This window comes from Chrysochloris asiatica, unplaced genomic scaffold (genome assembly GCF_000296735.1).
Source record: "Chrysochloris asiatica unplaced genomic scaffold, ChrAsi1.0 scaffold00134, whole genome shotgun sequence".
NCBI lineage: Eukaryota > Metazoa > Chordata > Mammalia > Afrosoricida > Chrysochloridae > Chrysochloris > Chrysochloris asiatica.
Genome location: NW_006408652.1, coordinates 8887303 through 8911717, shown reverse-complemented (window position 1 = coordinate 8911717; position 24415 = coordinate 8887303). Strand labels below are relative to the sequence as shown.

Sequence of the window (24415 nt, the reverse complement as noted above, 5' to 3'; positions counted from 1 at the left end):
ACTGGTATAATGAAAGATACATTGATCAATGGAACAGAATTGAGAATCCAGAAATTAACCCAACCACATACAGCCAAATGATTTTCAACAAAGTGCCTAGGCATATTGCATGGGGAAGAGACAGTCTCTTTAACAAATGGTGCTGGCAGAACTGGAAAGCGATATGTAAAAGATTGAAACAAGACCTTTGCCTCATATCTTATACAAAATTAAATCAACATGAATTAAAGATCTAAATGTGAATCCCAAAATTATGAAGATCATCAATGAAAAAAATACGGACAAATGTGAATGCGCTAATTCAGGGCATATACAGACCACCACACATTTTGAAAAGTGCACAAACAAAAATAGACAAAATACATGATTGGGACATACTAAAAATTAAAAACTTATGTGAATCAAAAGACTTCACCAAAAAAGTAAAAAGGGAACCCACAGACTGGGAAAAAGTCTTTTGCAATGACACATCAGATAAAGGACTCATTTCTAAAATATACAGGAAAACTACAACACATCTACAAAAATAAGACAAATAACCCAATTAAGAAATGGGCACAGGACATGAACAGGCACTTCACCAAGGAAGAGATCCGGGCAGTCAACAAACATATGAAGAAATGTTCACGATCACTAGCCATTAGAGAGATGTAAATCAAAACAACAATGAGATATCATCTCACACCAGCAATAACTGCAAAGATAAAAAATGTAGAGGACAATAAATCAATAAATGCTGGTGGGGATGTGGAGAGACTGGGACACTCCTGCATCACTGGTGGGACTGCAAAATGGTCCAACCTCTTTGGAAAGTAATATGGCACTTCCTCAGAAGGTTGGAAATAGAAATACCTTATGATCCAGTAATTCCTTTACTTGGTATTTACCCACAAGAAATACGAGCCATAACATAAATATATGCACACCAATGTTCATAGCAGCACTATTTACAATAACAAAAAGATGGAGACAGCCTACATGCCCATCAACTGAAGAAGGGATAAACAAACTATGGTACATACACACAATGGAATATTATGCTATCTAGAAGAATAACAAGGAAGCTGCAAGCCACTGCATAACATGGATGAACCTTGAGGACATTATGTTGAGTGAAATTAGTCAGTCACAAAAGGAGAAATACTGCAAAAGACTAAGAAAAAGAACCCATACTAAAGGGGGGTGGGGGGGATTTTTTGCTGGTTGCTGGCATGTGGGGGTGGTGTTAAGGGAGGGACAGAAAGGTAGAGCACAGGGCAGGGAATAAACAAAAGATAGTTTGGGTGCTGGGGAGGGTGGCAATATACAAAAAGGTAGAGGGGAATAGAAGAACAAAGTAGATGGGAGAACAAGTAGGCAGGTTTGCATGGGCTAAGTGGGACAGAGGTAAATAACGATGTATACACAACCTTGGAACAACAGGGCTCTGGGATACAGGGATTGAGACATGGTTGGAATGGGGAAAAGAGGGGAAATAATGTTAAGATGCTTGGCTGTCTTTTGAATCTTGGATTTCCTTGCATTACATTATAAAATAGACACTGGAAGGGGAGAGAAAGGAATAGACAGAAATATCACCATAGAAAGCTTGTAAGTCCGTCTTCTGCTTATAACTGATTGGAATACCTAAAATGGGGCTATAATGTGCCTAGTGAAGGAGGCTACCTCCGGAGCTTTTGCATTACATAAGACTATAGGTGGAATCCTGAACAGCATACAGAATCTTCAGAGGTGGGAAATTTCCTCTTGAAAGGACGAGCAGACCAGCCTGGAGCGGCTAGAAGAACAGAAGATACTTCTTGAAAGGAAGACTGACAGGAAAAATACAAAACAATAGAGACAGACCAACTGATTACTACAAGAACAAGTAAGTTGCTTGCCCAGGAGACATCAAGGCAAGGGGTCAGGTCCCCTCAGAATAAACCCCCTTCCAAGACTAAGACGCTCTGATTGGTGACCACGTTCATCACCGATAAGGGGAAGTCAGGGAAAAACAGCTATGAAGCTGTGAGCTAAGTCCTACAATGTTCAGTAGACTCCTGTGAACCCGGGTTGAGACCTGGTTGGCCAGCGGTGTGGCAAGACCTGGGGACTCTTGGGTCCAGAGTCAGTAACATAGCCACAGAGGACTGGAGTGGATAGTGAAGCATCCAGCTGATAAGAAGAGAGGGCATATCCACAAGAGCACCCACACTTGCGGATAATACCCACTTGACCTAGCTTCAATGACTGGATGATCAGAGCTCAACTAGGAGAAGAAAGAAGAGGAAAAAAAGAGTAATCTGATACAGTTTGATAAACTTGACCTACACCTATGGATGCAGTAGCTCAAAAGAGGGAACAAATCTTTAAAGCAAGGATTATTCCCAACCCCTCCATACACAGAGAAGACAGGGATGGGCAATTTGGACATTGGCTACCCAAAATGGGGTGGGGGGGGGTGGCTACAAAGGCAAGAAGTGACTGGCTTACAAGCTTTCAAGAGGGAACCTAGAGACAGAGGGCGTGGAGGAAGGTAGAATCTCCACTGAGTAGTATCCAATCTGTCTAGGCAGGACTGATGAAAGGAAATGCGGATAGGGGTCTTGTGATACAATGGTGAATAATTGTTATCAGAACTGATTGTGAGGGTTGTAAATGTAAAGGTAGACATTTTGTGGCAAGGAGGGGAGTTATTAACTTTGCAGTCTAGGAGCAGAAGTCCCTGGAATTATGAAGGGAGAAGAGCAGAGAGCAGGACCCTACCCAGAGAAGCAGTGATCCCTGAGATGGAGGCAGAGACGATGACGTGGAGAGATGGAGCATCTGGGAACTCTGGACCCAGAGAGGGAGAGGGGCTGTGTGTTGATGACCGGGGGTGGGGGGGTGCGGCAGGGGGTTTGCAGGCTTGTAGGATGTACCCTTTGGTTGGTTGGTGATGTATGGAGGGGATTGCAACCATGGCAGTGAAACAATATACAGTAGGATGAATGTACAACTAATGTTCTCCCATGTAAACTATCCCATAATTCAAAATAAAGCTTAAAAAAAAAAAACCAGAATATTGTTTGCTAGCTCTCCAGAAGCTGAGCTGCCTAGGTTGGAAGACACTCAAAATACACAGTAGCAGCAACAATGGACTCAAACGGGTCATTGATGGTGAAGATGGCTCAGGACAGGCTAGCATTTTGTTCTGTTGTACATGGGCTGCCATGACGCAAGATTTGACTCAACAGCAACTCACAGCAATAAAGATTAATGGATCTGATTGATGTGTCTCCTCCTACAAGTAAAATCCATGTTTCTTGGGTTGGAATTCAAAAGTCTTTCACAGAGAGGCACCTAACCTGTCCATCTCTCTCCACTCCCTATCACAGGTGTTTGCACAGAGAAACAGCCAGCATTCCTTTGGGAAGTTGAGTAAATGTTCCTGGAAGTGGCAACATTTGGAGGATGGTGAGGACTCTGACTAGTTTAGAAGGGCCACCAACCTTGTGGTTCACACTAACCATGCAGTATAGTGCTCATCTTACAGGGCCACACCAGGACTCCTGTGATGGGGAGCAGAATCAAGTGGTCTGGAATATACATTCTTCACAATGTTATCCTAAGTGTATCATGATCTATACAGTTCAAAGTCTTTGCATCTTCAGTAAAGCACATGTAAACATCTTTCTGGTATTCTCTGCTTTCAGCCAAGATACATCTGATGACAGCACTGATATCCTTCATTCTAAGTCCTCATCTGAGTCTGCTTTAATTTCTGACATTACTCTGTTGGAGTACTGTTACAGCTGTTTTTGAATTATCTTCAGCAAAATTTTACTTGCATGTGATATTAATGATACTGTTTGATGATTTACAAATTCTGTTGGAATGGGTACAAATATGGATATCTTCCAGTTGGTTGGCCAGGTAGCTGTATTTCATATTTCTTGGTATAGATGAGTGCCTTCCAACCTGAGGGGGCTCATCTTCTGGCACTATATCTGACAACATTCTGGTGTTATTAATAATGTTTTCATCTTCCAGCAGTATATCTGACAGTGTTCCACTATTTTGTTGTTGTTATTAAGTGTTGTCATGTCAGTTCAGACTCATAGAAACCCTGTATTGAGTTTCCAAGGAGTGGCTAGTGGGTTTGAACAGCCGACATTGTGATTCATGGTCTAGTGCTGATTCAACAGTGTCACACCAAGAGTCCACTTCTATTCATAAGGTTTTCAGTGGCTAAACATTCAGAAGTTGTCCACCTCTCCTTCTTCCTAGTCTGTCCTAGTCTGGAAGCTCAACTAATATTTATTAGATTAAGGGTCTATATAAACATTTATAAAATGATATTGAAAAATATTCCTACTGGAATAAGGACAGAAAACAATGATGTTAAATATGTGGCAACAGAATTGCAAAAGAAAAAGTCTTGTCAGTGTGATGAGTTGGTGTGTAGCAGCAATCTGTCTGCTTCTATATCAGTGGAAAGTGATACACAAAATGAACTAGATCCATTAGAGTGAAGACTATTAAAAAACAAACAAACTGAAATGCATCCTAGAAGTCATTGCATCACCTAGTTGGCATTTCCTAAGAATTGTATGTGTTCACCCCTCTCTTTAATAAAGTGACTTTGGGCACAGTGACATGGACAATCATTGGAAGCCAGGTTGTAAGTGTCTACGTGTATGTTCTCTTAAAGACTCTATTTCAATGTAAAATTATATTTTTATTACCATCCTGAAAGGTAAGGGAGGGTCTAGCTTTTAGATAACCAAGACCATTTTTATTAGTAAGAAGCCAAATGGAATGTTGGTACCACTAAGATAAAGGAAAGTGAAGGATGCAAGATGACTGACCTGCCCCATGATGGAAAATGTGCTCTGCTCAGAATTTTCATGGGTGTGCATGGCAGTTAGAGGAGGTGGCCAGGAATGGGTCATGTCCTAATGCGGAAAAACAAATCAACTTTATTTTCAGGTATGTATAAAGTCAAACTGCCTGTTGGCACTAAGTATTTGTTGTTAGCTCTCATGGAGTTGGGGCGCTGACTTCTGGTGTCTCCGTAAACAGTTATGGATTGGATCATTGTGATCCACAGAGCTTTAATTGGCTGAATTTTGCAAATAGATTGTCAGACCTTTCTTCCTAGTCTATGTTAGTGTGGAAACTCCACTGAAACTGGTTTGGCATCACTGGTAGATGGGTGGTGGCATGAGACACACTGACTAGGAATCAAATCTGGATCTCCCACAATGAAGGTGAGAAGTTCACCACCGAATGACCATTGCTTGCATAGACAGAAAAAGCTCACCCTATTGCCATCAAGTCAATTCAACTCATGCCGACCCCGTGTTCTACAGAGAAGAACTGTATTATTCTGTAGGGTTTTCATGACTATAACTTTTTGGAAGCAAAGTATCAGGCCTTTCCTCTGAGGTGCCTCTGGATGGTTTTCAACCACCAACTTCCTGGTTAGTTGTCGTTGTTAAATGCTGTCGAGTTGATTCTGACCCATAGCGAGTCTGTATTGGGTTTCTGAGGAGCAGCTGGTGAGCTTGAACTGCCGACCTTGTAGTTCAAACGGCTAGCCAGTATTTAATCATTGTGCTACCCTGGGACTTCTTTACCACCTCCATAACCAAAAAGCTCCAAATATGTTGTCATCAAGTTGCTTCCAACTCATAGTGACAGACTAGAACAGCCCAATAAGGTTTCAGAGGTTGTAACTCTTTATGTAGGCAGATTGCCACAACTGTCTCCTGTGGAGTGAGTGGCTGGTGAGTTCCAGCCACCAACCGTCCAGTTAACAGCTTAGAGTTTGAACTGGTGCACCACCAGGGCTCCTCACTGCCTTCACAGTGATGCCGTTGCTAAGTGGATTGAGTTGGTCCTAACTCATAGCGACCCTATATAGGGTTTCTGAGGCTGCAAATATTTACAGGAACAGAAAGTCTCATCTTTCTCCCATGGATCTGCTAGCTCTAGCAAGGGCAACTTTGTTATCACTTTTGTCCTGGATGCTCTGATATGTATCTTCTCTTGAGGCAGTCTTATAATTAGTGCCATGATGAAGCATGTGCATGGCTTTGTCCATGCACAGTGGAGGTAGTCAAGGTGATTCTTTCTCATGTGGAGAGAAGGTTCCTATGTGATCAATCAACAGTGTTGTCTGCCCAACTATATAAAAAAAGGAGATTTAGTTTAAAAATCTTTAAGAAGGAAAAGTCCCTCAGGCTCCTTAAGGCTCCCACTCCTATCAGCTGGTTACCTTCCCTGTTCTTTCAAACATTCAGTCTGAAAAGAGGTGCTGTTCATATCTTGCTGCAGTCTTAGGGCACATGGCCAACATGTTTACCCTAAGATCAAGAATAATTAAATCACATACTCAAAATCCCAGGAGTGGAGGGATGACACATTTTGTGAAGCAGGATGGTACTGGCATGTGTTGGATTCATCAAATATGTCAGTATAGTAACATTAACATCACAGTCGATGTAATGGTGGAAATGGAGGGCTTTGGGAAGTAATGCAGGGGATCTAAGTTTATGAAAGTCTTTTTTATTGAGGCAGTGATGTAAAAGTGTTTTTTTCATCTTTGACGGTTTAGTCATTTAAAAAGTAATATTAATAAGAACTCTCAAGTAGCACATTACATATTTATTTATTTATTCTGTTTTTTGGTCAGTTCAAAAAGAGCTTTTGATATATGAAGAACTATAATGCATGGAGGTACTTCACAGATTCATTCAAGGTGGCACTGCAGATGCAGAATTATTAAATTAGGGTTATGTACCCCAAATGTTTAAAACAATAGGTTTTATGGTTGGTTCTTAATACAGGGTTGTAGTAAGTCAGATGCTCCTAACCTGGGGACTGCCTGTTTTTCTCTGACAAGCACTGAAATAGATTGATTTTTCCTCAAGCTATTTGAAAAGAATACAGTAATTACATTAGAAATGCATGCAAGATTCAGAATGGATGCTTAACCTATTTAAGAGATAAACTATAAGTGTTTCTGAGTTGTGCATTTATATCCAGTTAATGAAACTCATGACAAAGGCTACTTAGGTATTCATCAAAATCAGCCCTAAACCAACAACAGTTTAAAGTGACAACAGTTTAAAGGTGAATTCCAATTACTTGATGTCTTAAAAACACTCAGGGATCTCTTTATTAAAGCACTTAGCAATTTAGAAGGCATTTCTAGACGGAGGCTGCCTTTTCCAAGGTTCATCAGATCACTGAAAATATAAAGTTCCTTCTTAGGCGACCACCACTCATCTGTCAGTTGATCATACTGTGGTGGCTTGCATGTGGCTGTCATTCTGGAAGCAATGCCATGGGTATTTTAAATACCACCAGGATGATCCAGGGTTGAAAGGTTCCAGCAGAGCTTCCAGACAAAGACAGACTAGGAAGAAGGTGAGATAGACTACTTCCGTATATTTACTCACTGGAAACCTTATGAATAGCAGCGGAACACTGTCAACACCAGAATATGTAATACTGAAATATGATAAAGAACACCAAAATATTGTGAGATATAATGCCAGAAGATGAGGCTCTCAGGTTGGAAAGCACTCAAAACATGACTGGGGAAGAGCTACCATTTCAAAATAGAGTTGACTGTGACGACTCGACTGGAATAAAGTCTTTGGCATAGTCATTCGATGAAGGGGCACAATTTAAATTGAAGGGAAACAGATACAAACAGCCATTAATAATTGGAACGTGGAATGTACAAAGTAAAAATCTAGGAAAATCGGAAGTTGTCAAAAATGAAACAGAATGCATAAACATCAATACACTTGGCATTAGTGAGCTGAAATAGATTGGTATGGGATATTTTGAATCTGACAATCACATTGTTTACTATTCACAGAATGACCAATTGAGGAGGCATGGTGTTACTTGCATCATCAAGTACAGTACTGTCTATGATAGGATAGTATCCAAACACCTACATGGAAGACCAGCTAATACCACTTTTATTCAAATTTACACACTAACCACAATGGCAGCGATGATGAAATTGAAGAATTCTACCAACTTCTTCAGTTTCAAATTGATCAAATATGCAATCAAGATGTATTGATGATTATTGGCAATCATAATGGAAAGGTTGGAAACTAAGAGAAGGATCAGTTGTTGGAAAATATGACCTCAGTGATAGAAACAACATTGGAGATTGCACGATAGAATTTTACATGACCGATGATTTCTTCATTGCAAATACCTTTTATAAACAACTTCAAAGATGACTATACACATGAACCTCACAAGATGGAACACACACACACACACAAAAAAAAAAAAAAAAACAGTGGAAAAGCTCCATATCATCAGCCAAAACAAGGCCAGGGGCACACTGTGGAACAGACCATCAATTGCTCATATGTAGCTTCAGGCTGAAGCTGAAGAAAATACAAGAGTCCAAATGAGCCCAAATATGACCTTGAACACATCCCATCTGAATTTAGAGATAATTTGAAGAACAGATTTGATGCATTAAACACGAAAGACAAAAGATCTCAAGAGTTATGGGAAGAAAAAGGAAAGAATACACTCACTGTATCAAAAAGAAATGGTTGATGTTCAACCATTTCAAGAGGTAGCATATGATCAAGAGCCACTGATACTGAAGGAAGAAGTCCAAGGTGCATTGAAGACACTGGCAAAGAACAAGGTTCTGGGAATTCATGGATTCCAAATTGAATGAAATCTTTGAACAAACTGACAAAGCCCTGGAGGCACTCACTTATCTATGCTATGAAATTTGGAAGACAACGACCTGGTCAACTGACTGGAAGAGATCCTTATCTGTGCCCATTCCAAAGAGAGGTGACCCAACAGAATGCTAAAATCATAGGAAAATATCATTACTATCTCATCCAAGCAAAATTTTGCTAAAGATAATTTTTAAAAAGTGCCATACATTGACAGAGAACTTCCAGGGATTCAAGTCGGATTCAGAAGAGGATGTGAAGTGAAGGATATTATTGCTGAGGTGAGATAGATCTTGGATGAAAGCAGAAAATACCAGAAAAATGTTTACCTGTGCTTCATTGACTACACAAATGCTTTCAATTGTGTGGATCATGACAAGCTATTGACTGCATTGGGTAGAATGAGTTTTCCAGAATACTTAATTATGCTCATGAAGAACCTGTACATAGACCAACAGGCAGTTGTTCAAACCAAACAAGGGAACACTGAATGGTTTAAAATTGGCAAAGGTGTATGCCAGGTTGTAGTCTTTCACCATACTTAATCTGTACACTGAGCACATAACCGTGAAGCTGGATTATATGAAGAAAAATGTGGCATCAGGATTGGAGGAAGACACACTAACAACCTGCAATGTGCAGATGATACAAACTTGCTTGCTGAAAGCTATGAGGACTTAAAACACTTACTGATGAAAATCAAAGACTGAAGCCTTCCATATGTATTGCACCGAAACATAAAGAGAACAAAAACCCTCACAAATGAACCAACATGATCAATGGAGAAAAGACTGAAGTTGTCAAAGGTTTCATTTTGCAAGGATCCACTATCTACACTGATGGAAGCAGCAGTCGAGAAGTCGAATGACATATTGCATTGGGCAATTCTGCTACACAAAACCTCTCTAGTGTGTTTAAGAACAGAGATGTCAGTTTGATGACTTAGGTATGGCTAAACCAATAAACTCACATGTATGTGAAAGTTGGACAGTGACTAAAGAAGATTATAGAATCGATGCATTTGAGCTATGGTGTTGGAGGAGAATATTGAAAGTACCATGAATTGTCAGAAGAACAAACAAATCTGTGTTGGAAGAGATACAGGCAGAATGCCTTTAGAAGCCAGGATGGCCACAGTTTGTCTTTCATACTTCAGACATGTTATCAGGAGGGAGCATTTCCTGGAGAAGAACATTATGCTTGGTAAAGTAGAGGGTCAGCAAAAAGAAGAAGACCCCCAAGGAGATGGACTGACACAGTGGCAGTAGCAACGGGCTCAGGCAGAGCAACAATTGTGAGATGGGTGTAGGACCAGATAGTGTCTCATTCTGCTGTGCACATGGTCACTATGAGTCAGAACAGACTCGAGGGCACCTAACAACAACAACCAACTAAATCAAACTCATTACTGTTGAGTCAATCCCAACTTAGAGTAGCACTATAGTACAAAGAGACTATAGAAAGGTTTCCTAGGCTGTAAATCTTTACAGAAGCAGACTGTCACATTTTTCTCCCATTTACCACTGCGCTACCAGGCCTCCACTATCCAGCACATTTTGTTGCTGTTAAGTGCAGTCAAGGAGTGGCTTGTGAGCTTGAACCGCCGACCCTGTGGTTCAAAGCGACCTTGCAGTCTAGTACATTAACCCACAGCGCCACACCAGGACTCCACTAGCAAATTTTTATTTTGTTTTAAGTGCCATCAAGTCGGTTCTGACTCATAGTGACCCTGTATAGGGTTTCCAAGGAGCGGCTTCTGACCAACCTTGTGGTTCAAACTGACCTTGCTGTCCAGTGCGCTTTATCATATAGTGCCACACCAGATAGATGGTAAAACAGATTTTTAGGTTAAACACAAATATGTAGATCCCTAGAATCAAGAAGTTCAAACTGAAGAGATGATTAGAGCAATTTTTCAAATGATCACCTTAATGAATGCCACTGTTGGTGGTATTTCATCATTATTACTGTTCTTGTTGTTGTGATAGTCCCCCAAAAGATCCTAGGCGTTCTCCTAGCTGTCCATGCTTTTAATCTCTGCTTCTACATGCTCTGTATACCTCACAGGACTGCGATAGGGAAAAGCAAGTAAATGCATATGCAAGGGATTTTGAAACTGTAAAGGGCTATGCATGTACAAAACTCATGGCCACTAGCAGTATAGCTATTGTCCCAGCACTGTCCTTATGAGCTTGTGTGGTCTACAGAGGCATCAGACCACTTTACACTCTGCCCTGAGCTAAGGACAGGTCAATAGGATTCCTGTGCACCTTCCTGCTTTTCTTTGCTGCAACACCAAGAACTTAAAACTGTCATTTGGGAAGTATTTCCAAATTCTTGGGAGGAAGGGTTACAAAGGAGATGTTACTAAATACAAATGTGACTGAATAGAAGGGGAGCAAATCCGCAAAACCCAGGTGAAGTCTATTTTCCTGGAGACTGAAATGTAAAAGACTCCCTAGTCAGCTTGGTAATTGACACTGGTCTCTGACTTCCTTGGGTGGGGAGGGAGCTCTTTTCTCTTTCTTGGCAGAGGGAGTGTCCTCCCAATAGGGAATGGAAATCTCTGTATTGGGCTGTCTTCCAAACTCTCAGGGTGCAGGAACAGCAAACAGTATACTCATTCTCCAAAAGGCAGCCCTGTATCCCACCAATGTGAGTCTGTTACTGTAGCTGAAGAACCCTCCCACCTCTATCAGAGGAAAAACGCCTAGAGCAGAGCTTTTATCACCAGAAACCTGATTTGTGTAAATAAATGATTTAAAACTGGGCATGTGTGGGCCCCAATTGTACTCTGAGGGCCCAAGGAGGGGAACTGGTGGAGGTAGGCAATGAGCTGCCTGGGAATACGGACAAGGATGTTGGAGCCTCAGAAAAACAGTTCTTAATCACCCTCAAACACCCTCAGGCTGCTATGGCTCTCAACTGCTCCCCAACCTGTGGAATGCTCTGGTCCCCATGAGAGGAAGGTGGGGTTGTTGTTGTTGTTAAGTACTGTCAAGTCAGTTCCGACCTATAGCGACCCTGTATAGGCTTTCCAAGGAGCAGATGGGGTCTTAGTTGTTAAATTGGAAAGAAGCATGGGTGTTGGGGTTGGCTTTTGAATGGCCTAGCAAGGAGCTATGCAGACACTTGGGTGCAGCCATCCAGCCAGCATTAGGGAGCATGGCTGTTCCATTTGAAGTGTCTTATGGAAAAGCACAGTGACTCCATAGGATAAGCATTAGACTGCAAACCACAAGGTTGTCCGTTGAAGCCCACTAGCCACTTGGCGGGAGAACGATGAGTCTTTCTGCTCCCGCAAAAAAGATTTAAAGTGGTCAATATGAGTGGAAACTGACTCCATGACACTTTAAAACAGCAGTAACATGGAAAAATATTCACAGGTTGCTGTGAGGAGCTACTGGTCTATGACATTCCCCTACAATGGGCCCGCTCAGGATAAACCTTTTTAAGTGTCTCTTAAGGAAAGTAAGTTATACCCTAAAAATGTCCCTGCCAAGTGTGTTGTCTTTCAAGGGAAGACCACAGTGTACAACACAGATACCATTTGAGAAATATGTTCCTACTTGGTAGTATATTCTGGGAAAGTGCCATGCACACAGAAAGTCTTGCTTTTTGCAGGGCATATAACTCTTGAAGCTATGGATAGAGATGCAGTGAAAGTTGGTGGATCAAACCCACCCAGTGGCTCTACATGAAAAAGACGTGGCAATCTGCTTCTGGAAGGATTATAGCCTGGAAAACCCTATGGGGCACTTCTTCTCTGTCACATGGGCTCACTATGTGTAAAAATCAACTTGACAGTGCCCAATAATGAGACCGCCATAGTGGTATCATTATAGCTGATTGAAGAAATGTACACAAATAGTATGTAAATGAGGTCCACTTAGAAGACATTCGCTAGAGACACATCATGGGGCTCTGCCCTTGATCCTTTCCAGTTCACCAGTTTTAACAATAGTAAAAATAAATAAGTGAATAACAATAATGATAACCAACTGTGGCCAAGCAAACTCTGACTCATGGCAACCCCATGTGTGTCAGTGTGGTTTTTAGTGACTAACTGAATTTTCAGTACTAAACAGACTAAACCAGGGTAGAGGGCCTGCTCAGTGGTCCCAGTCAGGCATCTGAGGATCCTGAGTTTGCTCTCTGGCAGCTTCTTACCTTTTTAGTCCTTGAACTTGCTGACCCCATTCTTAAGCTTATGCTGACCCCAGAGCACTCTTGCTCTTTTCAAAAGTGCTTTTTAGCTTCTGAAACTGATGAGTTTCTAGCTCTTCTGTTTAAAATTATTTTGTCATCAACTACATCCAAAGACCATCATTTAAAACAAACTGGCTTGAAACAATTCCCCAGACTTTCATAATACCATGTTTTTGTTTGTTTGTTTGTGTTTTGTCCAGAACCATTTTATGGTATTCAATGTCATCCTATAAGGAGCTCTGGTAGTGTAGTGGTTACGAATCGGGCTGCGAACCTTAAGGTCAGCGGTTCGAAACTACCAGCCGCTCCGCGGGAGAAAGATGAGGCTTTCTACTCCCGTAAAGATTTACACCCTCGGAAACCCTGTACAGGGTCGCTATGGGTCGGAACCGACTCGACGGCACTTAACAACAACAACAACAATGTCATCCTATAGCCTCATAGTATGAGAGGTTTCTTTATGATTACCCTCCAATTTTCCCATTTAGCTCCAGCTCAGCCAAGCCAATTTTATAAAACTCACATAGTCAGTTCTCCTTCAGCACCATGTTTGATGATCTCAATTCAACTACATTCATTCAAAAAAGCATTTATTCAGCGTCTATCCTTGGAAACCTTATACAGGGTCGTTATGAGTTGGAATGATTGGCTGGCACTTGACAATAACAGCAACAACAATCCTATGCAAAATGAGCCCTGGAAGTACAGTGGTTAAGCACTTGACTGCTAACTAAAATGTCTGTGGTTCGAACCCATCAGTAGCTCTAGAGGAGAAAAATATAGCAGTCTGCTTCTGTAAAAATCATATCCTTGAAAACCCTATGGAGCAGTTCAACTCTGTCCTACAGGGCCGCTATGAGTTGGAATTAACTTGATAGAACACAACAACAACAACAACACGATGCAAAGCATCTAGGAGCAAAGAGGGTGGGCCCGGGAACTCCCTCTTCCTCCCCACCATTAATGTAGTTAAACCAAACCAAACCAATTGCCTTTGAGTTGATTCCAACTTATTCTGACCCCATGTTTGCAGGGTAGAAATGCTCCACAGGGTTCTCAAGACCTATTGCAAGCGTCCAAGGCACTTCTGGGTATGTTCAAACCATTAAGCTTTCATCTGGCAGTTGAATGCCTAACCCTTTGTGCCACCTAGGAACTTTCTAGGTAGCCAATTGGAATGAATGTGGAATAATGGCAACTATTAGCTGCCATCAAATTAGAATGAAAAGAAAGCTGTCTGCTTTTATTCTTTTAAAGAGTAGTATGCAATTAGTAATCACATTCCAGAAATTTCCAAAAGGATTTGTTGATCTCACTTTTCTGGAGAGATGCACAGTGAGATGATGCAACACAGTCACTGAAGAACAAGTCTACAGGATACATTTCGTGAAATCCCGTCTTTTCAAGGCTTTTCAAAGACCTACACAAGGAGTCCGTATTCCATTTCTAAGAGCTACTGTAGCTTTTCAAGCAGGATTGCTTTCTTATAGTTTACACTTATCACATTAAGAAAAATGGTAATGAGGATTTTTTGACAACTGACTGTAGAAGGAACAAAGACTCAATAGTCAAAATGGGGTGTTGAGGAGAGACATAATATCTATTTTCATGGAAAGAAGTCTCCTGTGAACCACATTCTGTAGGTTTGCTCTCTCATTATTTCTGAGCTCAGTAAAAAATAAGACACCAGGTCATCTCTACTACAACAGAGACCCCATGATTTGCATAGAACTGTTTTTCCTCTGCAAACACAGCTATTTCAGTCTTGGAATCACAGCATCATAGCACCAAGGACATGAAAAAGAATAAGTTCATTCACATAAAATGAACTCAGACATCTATGATGAGATGTCAGTCTAACTGCTGAACAACAGGTCCTTCACATGTCATCCCCCCAAATAAAAACCAAAGGAAACCAACAAAGGCATCAAATGCTTTGCAGTAGACTGGATTTCCCATCAAAATTACCACTAAACCCAAAGAAATTGCTTCAGAGAGCCACCCTCCCCTCGAAATTCCAGTTCCTTAATAAGCTAAGTCCTGGGGCAGCGCTCACTGTAGGATAAACACTGGACAGCAAGGTCGGTTTAAACTGCAAGATTGGCAGTTCAAATTCACCAGACACTCCTTGGAAACCCTACAAAGAATCGCTGAGTCAGAACTACCTTGACAGCACTTAACAACCCAAATAGGCTAAATGGAGTGCTGGTGTGGGGCTGCTGGCTAAATACTGTACTGCTAATGGCAAGGTGGGTTATGTGAAGAAAAACATGGCATCAGGATTGGAGGAAGACTCATTAACGACCCGTGATGTTCAGATGATACAACCTTGCTTGCTGAAAGTGAAGAGGACTTAAAATACTGATGAAGATCAAAGTACACAGCCTTCGGTATGGATTGCATCTCAATGTAAAGAAAACAAAAATCCTCGCCACTGGACCAATAAACAACATTTTTATCAATGGAGAAAAGATTGAAGTTGTCAAGGACTTCAGTCTTCTTGGATCAACTATCAACACTCATGGAAGCAGCAGTCAAGAAATCAAATGACATATTGCATTAGGCAAATCTGCTGCATAAGACCTTTTTAAAGTATTGAAGAGCAAAGACTAAGCTTGAGGACTAAGGTGTGCCTGACCCAAGCCATGGTATTTTCAGTAACCTCATATGCATGTGAAAGCTGGACAGTGAATAAGCAAGACCGTAGAAGAATTGATGCCTTTGAGTTGTGGTGTTGGAGTAGGATACTGAAAGTGCCATGGACTGCCAAAAGAACCAATAGATCTGTTTTGGAAGAAGTGCTGCCAGAGTGCTCCGTGGAGGCCAGGATGGCCAAACTTCATCTCTTATACTTTGGACACACTGTCAGGAGGGACGAGTGTCTGGAGAAAGAATTCATGTTTTGTAAGGTGGAGGGTCAGAGAAAAAGAGGAAGACCCCCTAGCGAGATGGACTGGCAAAGTGGCATCATCAATGGGCTCAGCCTCAAATGTGAGGTTGGCCCAGGACTGGGCAGTGTTTCGTTCTGTTGTGCATAGGATCTCTATGAGTCGGTACCAACTCGATAGCACCTACCAACAGCAGAAACTGCAAGGTTGACAGTTAAAACCCAGTATGCACTCCTGAGAAACCCTAAGCAGGGTCACTATATGTTGGAACCGACTGGACAGCACTTAACAATAGGCTAAGTATTCTTGAGTGCCTGTCCATTCACTCTTCCCCCACATTCACTTTTCTCTGCAATTTTTCCAAATGATGAGAACGGAATCACAGCTTGTATTCCATATTAGGGAGACCTGGCACCATGGCAGGCTACCCGTTGAGCTGCTAACCAAAAGGTTGGAAGTTAAAGCCCACCGGCAGCTCTGCTTGAGGGTTTCTGCTCCTGTAAAGATGTACAGCCTCAGAAACCTTACACAGGGTCACCATGAGTTGGAACCGGCTCAATGGCACTTTAAAGCAACAACAATTCCATATTAAGAATGGCAAAGAAGGAGAACAAGTGAGATCCCCAACTTTCTCAAAGCTTCAATCCTGGGGTGAATCAGGAAAGCAGGTCCATTCCAGCCTGAATGAAAAGAGCAGCCTGGAGATGCCGCGGATGCAATATGCATGAAGACGATACTGAACACCAAATATTTGTGAAACAGAAATCCAATCCAATTTTTGGTTCTTTCATTTCAGTTCCCAGCAGAGTAAGCAAGGTAAACATGGATTTACTTGTAATTACATATGAATCTGTAGTGAGCAGTTTCATACGGTGATGTGGTGAAACCCATGTGAAATTGTTCACTACAGACTCCTAAGTAAACCCAAGCTTATTGGATAATGTGCTTCTGGCACCGACTCATTTAATAAAAAGCTAACAATCCCTTTTGAGGCCTATGATAAAAATACATTTCTTTTACTCACTTCCCATTGGCATCTTTGATAATCTGTACTACACTTTGTTTACTCTGCTTGAGGAAAGTGTGTATTCTAACTTCTCCCAAAGTGTCCCTGATGTGGGAATCCATGATCAAGTACATATCTAAATTCTCTTTAAACATGATCTGTTTGCAGCTTATACCTTCTCTTGGGGTTAACCAGATCAACACTTTTATTCCCTGTGATAAATTTAGCACCACATAGAAAAAGTAAATGGAGCAATGTCAAACCCATTACTGGAGGGGTGCTCATAGGCAAAAGGAACATGGGGCTAGAGGGAAAATAAACAGCACATGGAAGTGTGACTGGATTCCCACATGTAAACTTGCCTTTGTCCTGCCTGAAATTCAGACTCTTGTTTATAATCAATATGTATCTTTTGCCAGAAAGCCAACTTCAAGCAGTGGATTAGTATTGGGTGCTAGCCACATCTTTCTTTGAGCAACAGCCCATCGTTCCCATCCATTGACTCCTGCTCATCTAGTCTCTCCTTCATTTGCTTTTAAGAAGACAAGAAAAGTGAAAAATTATGGGAAAAAAAGTCATAGGGATTTGTAAGCTGCCCACAGAGGCTGTTACACAGCTGACAGGAATCAACATGGCAGGCCTCTGGGCTAATTGAACAAATGTGATGATTTGAAAAGCTGCAAAGTACCTTATGTACCATTGATTGGTCCAAAAAGGAAAATTAAACGAAATCAACCAACGCTGCATTAAAAGACAAGATTGTTCTTGTTAACTCACTTCTGACTCATGGTGTCCCCATGTGACCAGCATAGAAAAGCTCTATTAGGGTTTTCAAGGAAGAATGCTAGGCTTGTCTTTCAAGACCCATCTGAGCAGATTCGAACCACCAAACTTTGGCACATAGTGCTTAAGCATTATGTGCACTCAGCGATTCTGAAAATAAAGGCATGGAAAGAGCTTAAATCTTTAACAATTTATAAACAAAAAATTACCAACAATTGTGGAAGTGTCTTAGTTATATCTCAAGTAGACGGCTTTAACAAACAGAAATGTATTCTCTCGAAGTTTAGGAGGCTTGTTGTTGTTTGTTGTTAACTGGCATCGAGTCAGTTCCGATCCATAATGACTCTGTCTAGGGTTTCTGAGGAGCAGCTGGTGAGCTTGAACCACCAACCTTACAATTCAAAGCGACTTTACAGTCCAGCGCACTAACCCAAGCACCACCCAGGACTCCTTTAGGAGGCTAGAAGTCCAAATTCAGAGTGCTGTCTCTAGGAGAAGGCCTTATCTCTTTGTTGGCTCTGGTGAAATGTCCTTGTCTCCTTTCAAGAACTGTAAGCCCAGCATTCCTTGGAGATCTCCATGTGTCTTGGCATTAATCTTCCCCTAGATCTAGGAGCTTCACAGCGCAGGGTCCAAAGCACACACTCCACTACTGTCTCCTCTTCCTTTCTTGAGCTCTGTTTGCTTGTCTAATCTGTTTTATATCTCAAAACAGATTGCACAGACACATCTAATCATGTATATTGCAGCTGGCCTCATTAAACCATGTTGTTAAGTGTCTCCAAGTCTGGTCCAATTTATAGCAACCATCTTCACAACAGAACAAAACACTGCCTGGTCTCGCACCATCCTCACAATTGTTTTTACATTTGAGATCACTGCTACTACCATTGTGTTAATCCATTTTCATGGAGGTTTTCTCTTTTATGCTGACCCTCCATTTTACCAAGCATGATGTCCTTCTCTAGGGGACTGGTCCCTCCTGATAACATGTCTAAAGTAGGAGAGGTTAAGTCTTACCATCCTCACATCTAAGGAGCATTCTGGCTGTACTTCTTCCCACACCGACCTATTTGTTCAAATGCATGGATTCTTCTATTGTCTTCCTTATTCACTGTCCAGTTTTCACATGTATATGAGGCAATTTAGAATACCTTAGTCCTCAAAGTGATACCTGTGCTCTTGAACACTTTAAACAGGTTCTGTGTTTGCCTAATGTAATACTTTGTTTGATTTCTTGATTGCTGCTTCTGTGAGTGTTAATTGTGGAACAAGCAAAATGAGATTTCTGAAAAATTCAATATTTTCTCCATTTATCGTGATGTTATCTATTGGAGCAGTTGTGAGGACTTTTGTTCTCTTTACATTGAGGTGCAACCTCATTTCTTTACATTGAGGTGAACATCATTTCAAGTATTTTAACTCCTTTTCACATTCAACAAGCAAAGTTGTGTCATCTGCATATGTTGTTGTTGTTATGTGCTGTGGAGTCGGTTCTGACTCATAGAGACCCTGTACAGGGTTTCCAAGGCTGTAAATCTTTATGGGAGCAGAAAGCTTCATCTTTCTCCTGCGGAACAGCTGGTAGTTTCGAACTGCTGACCCTGAGGTAAGCAGCCCGATTCGTAACCACTATGCTACCAGAGCATCTGCATGTAGCAGGTTGTTAATCAGTCTCCCTCCTATCCTGATGCCATGTTCTTCTTCATATGATCTACCTTCTTGGATCATTTGTTTAGCATACAGACTGAATTAGTATGGTTAAAGAGATAAAACCCTGGAACATACCTCTCCTGATTTTAAACCACTGAAATATCTCCTTGCTCTGTTCATATGACTACCACTTGATCTATGTACAGGTCCCTCGTGAGCACAATCAAGTGTTCTGAACACCCATTTTTCACAGTGTTATCCATAGCTTCTCATAATCCATACAGTTGAAAGCCTTTGCATTGTTAATAAAGCACAGGTAAACATCTTTCTGGTATTCTCTGCTTTCAGCCAAGATCCATCTTACCTCAGCAGTGATATCCCTTATTCCATGTCCTCATCTGAATCTGAGTTGAACTTCTAGCTGTTCCTTGTCAATGTACTTGTTGCAGTCATTTTTTAATATCTTTAGAAAAATTTTATTTGTGTGTGATATTAATGATATGACTTCTGGAAAATTCCTTTCCCTCTGTTCAGCAGGAGTGCTAATGCCTTCGTTTCTAGGCTCCGGGAGTGAGAAGGTCTTTGAGACTCTCTAAATAGTCACCAATTCAATGTCACAGATGGAAAACAGAAGCACATAATGGTCACAGAGGCTTGTCCAAGGTCACAGAAGAAGAGAGTGGCTTCTTCATGCCCAGTCCAGGGCCATTTCTCCTGAATCCCAAGTCTTCCAAAGGCACTTGCTATACATTCTTTCCTTCTGTAACATAAACCAGTGTCAGACCAGATTCTGAAACCATCATGGCACATTCTCCAGGCATCAGACCACTATCCAATTTCGAACTAAGCATGGCACCCAGGCAGCAATTCCATTCCTCAAATGTCATGAATTATCTAATGTCCCTTCTAGCCATAGTGTGCAACTCCCACCAAACAACATTTCTTCCCTGCTGGGTCTGAGTAAGAAAGAGAAGGTGGGAGAAGATACTGATAATAGGACATGATTCAGTTGTGGATGCTGACAAAGTTAATTGTAATTTTGAGAAAGTTGAAACTCTGGCATGGGTTTAAAATGAAGTATCTCAGAAGCAGGAGGGGGGCTCTCACTACTATCAGAGAAGAAGAGTTAGGAGTGGAGCTTGTCCTTTGGACCCCAATATCCCTGTGCATCGAACCTCCCTGATACCGGAATAGAAAACTATGCCACTGGAGGAGTAGCAGAGGAATAGGAGCAGCAGAACCAAGAGCGAGAATACAAGACACAGCAGTGGGCTTCTCAGTCCATGGAGCAAGTACAGCTCAGTGATTTTGAGCAGAAAGCTTGCTTGTAGTATGAAGTGCCTCCAACCATTCAATTGGGGAAGCTACAGCTGAGAGTCTTCAGGTTGAGGTTTATGGTGGAGTGGTGTGTCCTGTGGGCATTTATCAGCAGCTGACTAGAACAACTGTGCCCTGAGCATTTTCTGACCCTGTTCTGTAACTTGTTAAATTTCCTAATAAACTGTGAGTATTGACTCTGAGATCTATGTGGCCACTGCAACCAATTATAGAACCCAGCTGACCTTCAATGGCTGTGGAAGGAATGGTTCAGTGCACATTTTTTTTGCAATACTTAAAAGAGTTGCAGCACTATTTACAGTAGTCAAAACGTAGAATGAACCAACTTGTCCACCAACAAATGAAGGGATAAACAAAATGTGACCTATCCATATAAAATCTACTTCCTTCAAGTCAATTCTTCCTCATAGAGACCCCGTAAGAAAGGGGCAGAACTGCCCCACAGGGTTTCCATGACTCTAAATATTTACAGAAGCAGACTGTCACATCTTTCTCCCAGAGTGGATGGTGGGTTCAAACCACCAAGCTTGTGGTTAACAGCCTACAACAAAATATTATTCACCACAAAGAGAAATATCCTTATCTGGGCTACAACATGGATGAGTCTTGAAAACATTATGCTGAGCGAAAGAAACCAGCCACAAAAGTCACATATTCTATTGTATTCATATGAAATGCCCAGAATAGGCAAATCCATAGCAACAGAAAGCAGATTATGGTTACCAGAGTTTGGGTAAGGTGAAATGGCAAGTTATTGTTTAAGAGATACTGAGTTTTTATATTATTGGTTATTGTTGCTAGCTGCAGTGACGTCAGCCTCTGACTTATGGAGAAACCATATGTAATGGAAGCAGACTGTTGGATTCCAAAGGTTTTTTACTGGCTGATCTTCAGATGTAGATTGCCAGGCCTTTCTTCCTAGTCTCTTTTAGTCTGGAAATTGTGGAAACCTGAGATCACAGGAACACACAAGCCTCTACTGACAGATGTTGCTGTTATGAAATGCTGTTGAGTCAGTTCTAACTCACAGTGACCCTGTATAGGATTCCAAGGAGCGGCTAGTGATTTTGAACCACTGACCTTCTGGTTAAAACTGGCCTTGTGATCCAGTGCTTTATCCCACATTGCTACATCAGGACTGGCAGTTATTTGAGGAACTGAATACAAGTCTCCCACATTGGAGTAGGAACTGTACCACTGTACCACCACTACCTTAACATTTACTCAAGTGGTGGTGGTGATTGGAAAGTTGGTCCTTGCTCAGAGTCACCTTGTGGAGGATTTTCAACAGCGCCTGGTGGTTTTGAACCACTGACCTTGTGGTTAGCAGTCCAGTGCTGATCTTACAGCATCACACCAGGATGCCTGTATACGGTGACGGAAAAAAAGTTTTCTGTATAGGTGAAAAAAGTCTTGAAAAGAGACAGTGGTAATGGTTACACAAAGGTCTCTAGGTATTTCAAGGCTTTGCAATGAGCCACCTAACAGTGCCATGGACAAAATACCTGGAAATCTGCTTGTCAAGGTTACAGCCAGGAAAACCATATAGACCAGTTCCACTCTGTAATACATGGGATCACCAGGAATCACAATAAACTCAATGACAAGGGCTTTGGATAGATGCACAAATTGTGACTATATTAAATGCTACCGAATTGTATACTTTAAAAGGGCTATAATGGTAAAATTTAAGTTAAGTTATGTGTATTTAACCAGAATAAGAAAAGAGAATGCTGGTGTATGAAGCTGTGTTGGAGGCTCCTGGGCTAAAGAAAATAAAATGGATTTGCAAATTTGCAAGTGGATGCATTTCTTGGGTTTCTTTCAAACATGCCAGGTACTGAGACACTAAGAGAGAATAGAAGAGGAACTATCAGAGATCCAGACAGCTCTGGCTGAGTTTTATACCAGGCTTAGTCCGTTGTTGTTTTTTTTTTTTTTTTTTTTTTTAAATAATTCTGTAATTTCTAACTAAAATGTTACCAGGGGAAAACTGACTGCATCTGTATTAGCATTTCCATGAATGGAAGACTTGGGGGATGTTCTGATTCAACAAAACCTTTACTGTGATGCTGAAAGTGTTTAATAAAAACAACATACAGGCTCAACCACAAAAAGGTCTGGAACACTTACTCTGTAGGAAAGAAGACATCTCACAGGAATCCCTTTCTGTGGCTGTAATGATAGTAAGTACAGTGAATGGTACTGAATCAGCCTCTTCAACATTTCAAGATTCAAGTCTTCTCTCTAGTTCCTGCGGCATATGGTCCCGCTTTTAGTCAGTGCCTTGTTTAAACTAATAATGCCAGCATTATTGTCCTTTGAGGAACAATATTAAAAATTGGCTGGAGCAATGGTATTAAATAATAATTGGCAATGGAAACACTTACCACAAAAAGTAGTGCTAAATATACCATTTGAAGAACAAAGAAATGGAGTGATTATAATGCGTAATATTTGTATAACTATTCTACTCACTAAACACTATTGTCTGCTTAATACCTTACAATATCTTCATGGAAAATCGAATTATTACAATCCCTTGGGTGGAAATAACACTATCAGGCCATTTTCTCTAACGATTCCTCTGCTGCCTCAATTATTTCTACAAATTTAATTCATTCAATAAACACAATGAACCTACTTGATGCCAGTTTCTGGACTACATAAAAGGGACAGTGAGGTGAAGTCAACAAAGATCCTGCCCTACTGGACCTGCCATGAGAGGTAATCCCCAATCCCAGCGCGCACACACACACACACACACACACACACACACACACACAAATGTAAATGTAGGCAAAGTGCTAAGGGGACCCAGGAGAAGGAGAGAGAATTCCTTTCATTTGGATTGCATTAGAGTTTCAAAGAAAAAAATAATTCTGTATTGGCTCTTATAAGGTAAAGCAAAGACAGGAGTGGATAGTGTCCCAGACAGAGGGAAGAGTCAACACAGAGAGGCAGAGAAGGACATGCATATCTGGTTGGGAGAGGTCTGTTGAGGTTAGGACAAGTACACATGAGTGGGAAGAATGGCAAGAGATGAGGTAAATGTAGGTGATGGCATAAACTAGGAACTGGGGAAGCATACCGAAATCTCACTTCCCTTCTATCCGCGGACAGTTCCATCAGATAGAAAGGGGAGAGAGGAAGGATGCAATATTTATTGACAGTCTCAAGTATTATTCTAGGGGTTTCACACCACCATTTTATGTAATCTCTCCAATAAACCTAAAAAGTATTATTCAAGTTTTAATAAATAAGATTCAGAAAGGGTAAACTACCCAAGTGACAAGTGACAAAAGCCAAGCTCTCCTTTAACCATGCTGCTACTTCCTTTGAACATCCTTATTTTTATTGCTCTAATACTTATTCCTCTGCAACTGCCCTTCAAAGGTAAAGGTCAGCCATGGGAGAACTCCTAGCCTAAATCCAGTCTTGAGCCATGTTTTCACATGGTAATCCCTCAACTAGCTATGTCTTCTACTGAGTGCAGCTTATCCTCTCAGTCATTCTGATTTTGAATCCACTTGCTATCCTAAATGCACTTCAGTTCAGCAATATCCATTTTTAAATTTTTTAAATAAAAGTAATGTGAATTATAAAAGTGTTAAAAATTTAGAAAAGACTCAGCCATAACCCTATCACTGTAAATAAGAGCTATCATTTTAGAGTATGTTCTTTTAGTATAATTTTATTCATATTTTTAGATAGCTATAATAACAATGATGGAATTGTTGTGTTGGAGGAGAATACTGAAAGTGCCATGGACTGCCAAAAGAACCAATAGATCTGTTTTGGAAGAAGTGCAGCCAGAGTGCTCCTTGGAGGCCAGAATG

At 41.1% G+C, this 24415-nt stretch overlaps 1 protein-coding gene across 1 annotated transcript in view; it reads right to left on the bottom strand.

Moving 5' to 3' along the window:
• AFF2 (AF4/FMR2 family, member 2) overlaps positions 1-24415 on the bottom strand; it is a 559120-nt gene that overhangs the window by 261080 nt on the left and 273625 nt on the right. Inside the window, exon 5 of the mRNA XM_006869732.1 lies at positions 4830-4916. Coding sequence (XP_006869794.1) covers positions 4830-4916 — 87 coding nt within the window. The remainder of the gene's footprint in view (positions 1-4829; positions 4917-24415) is intronic.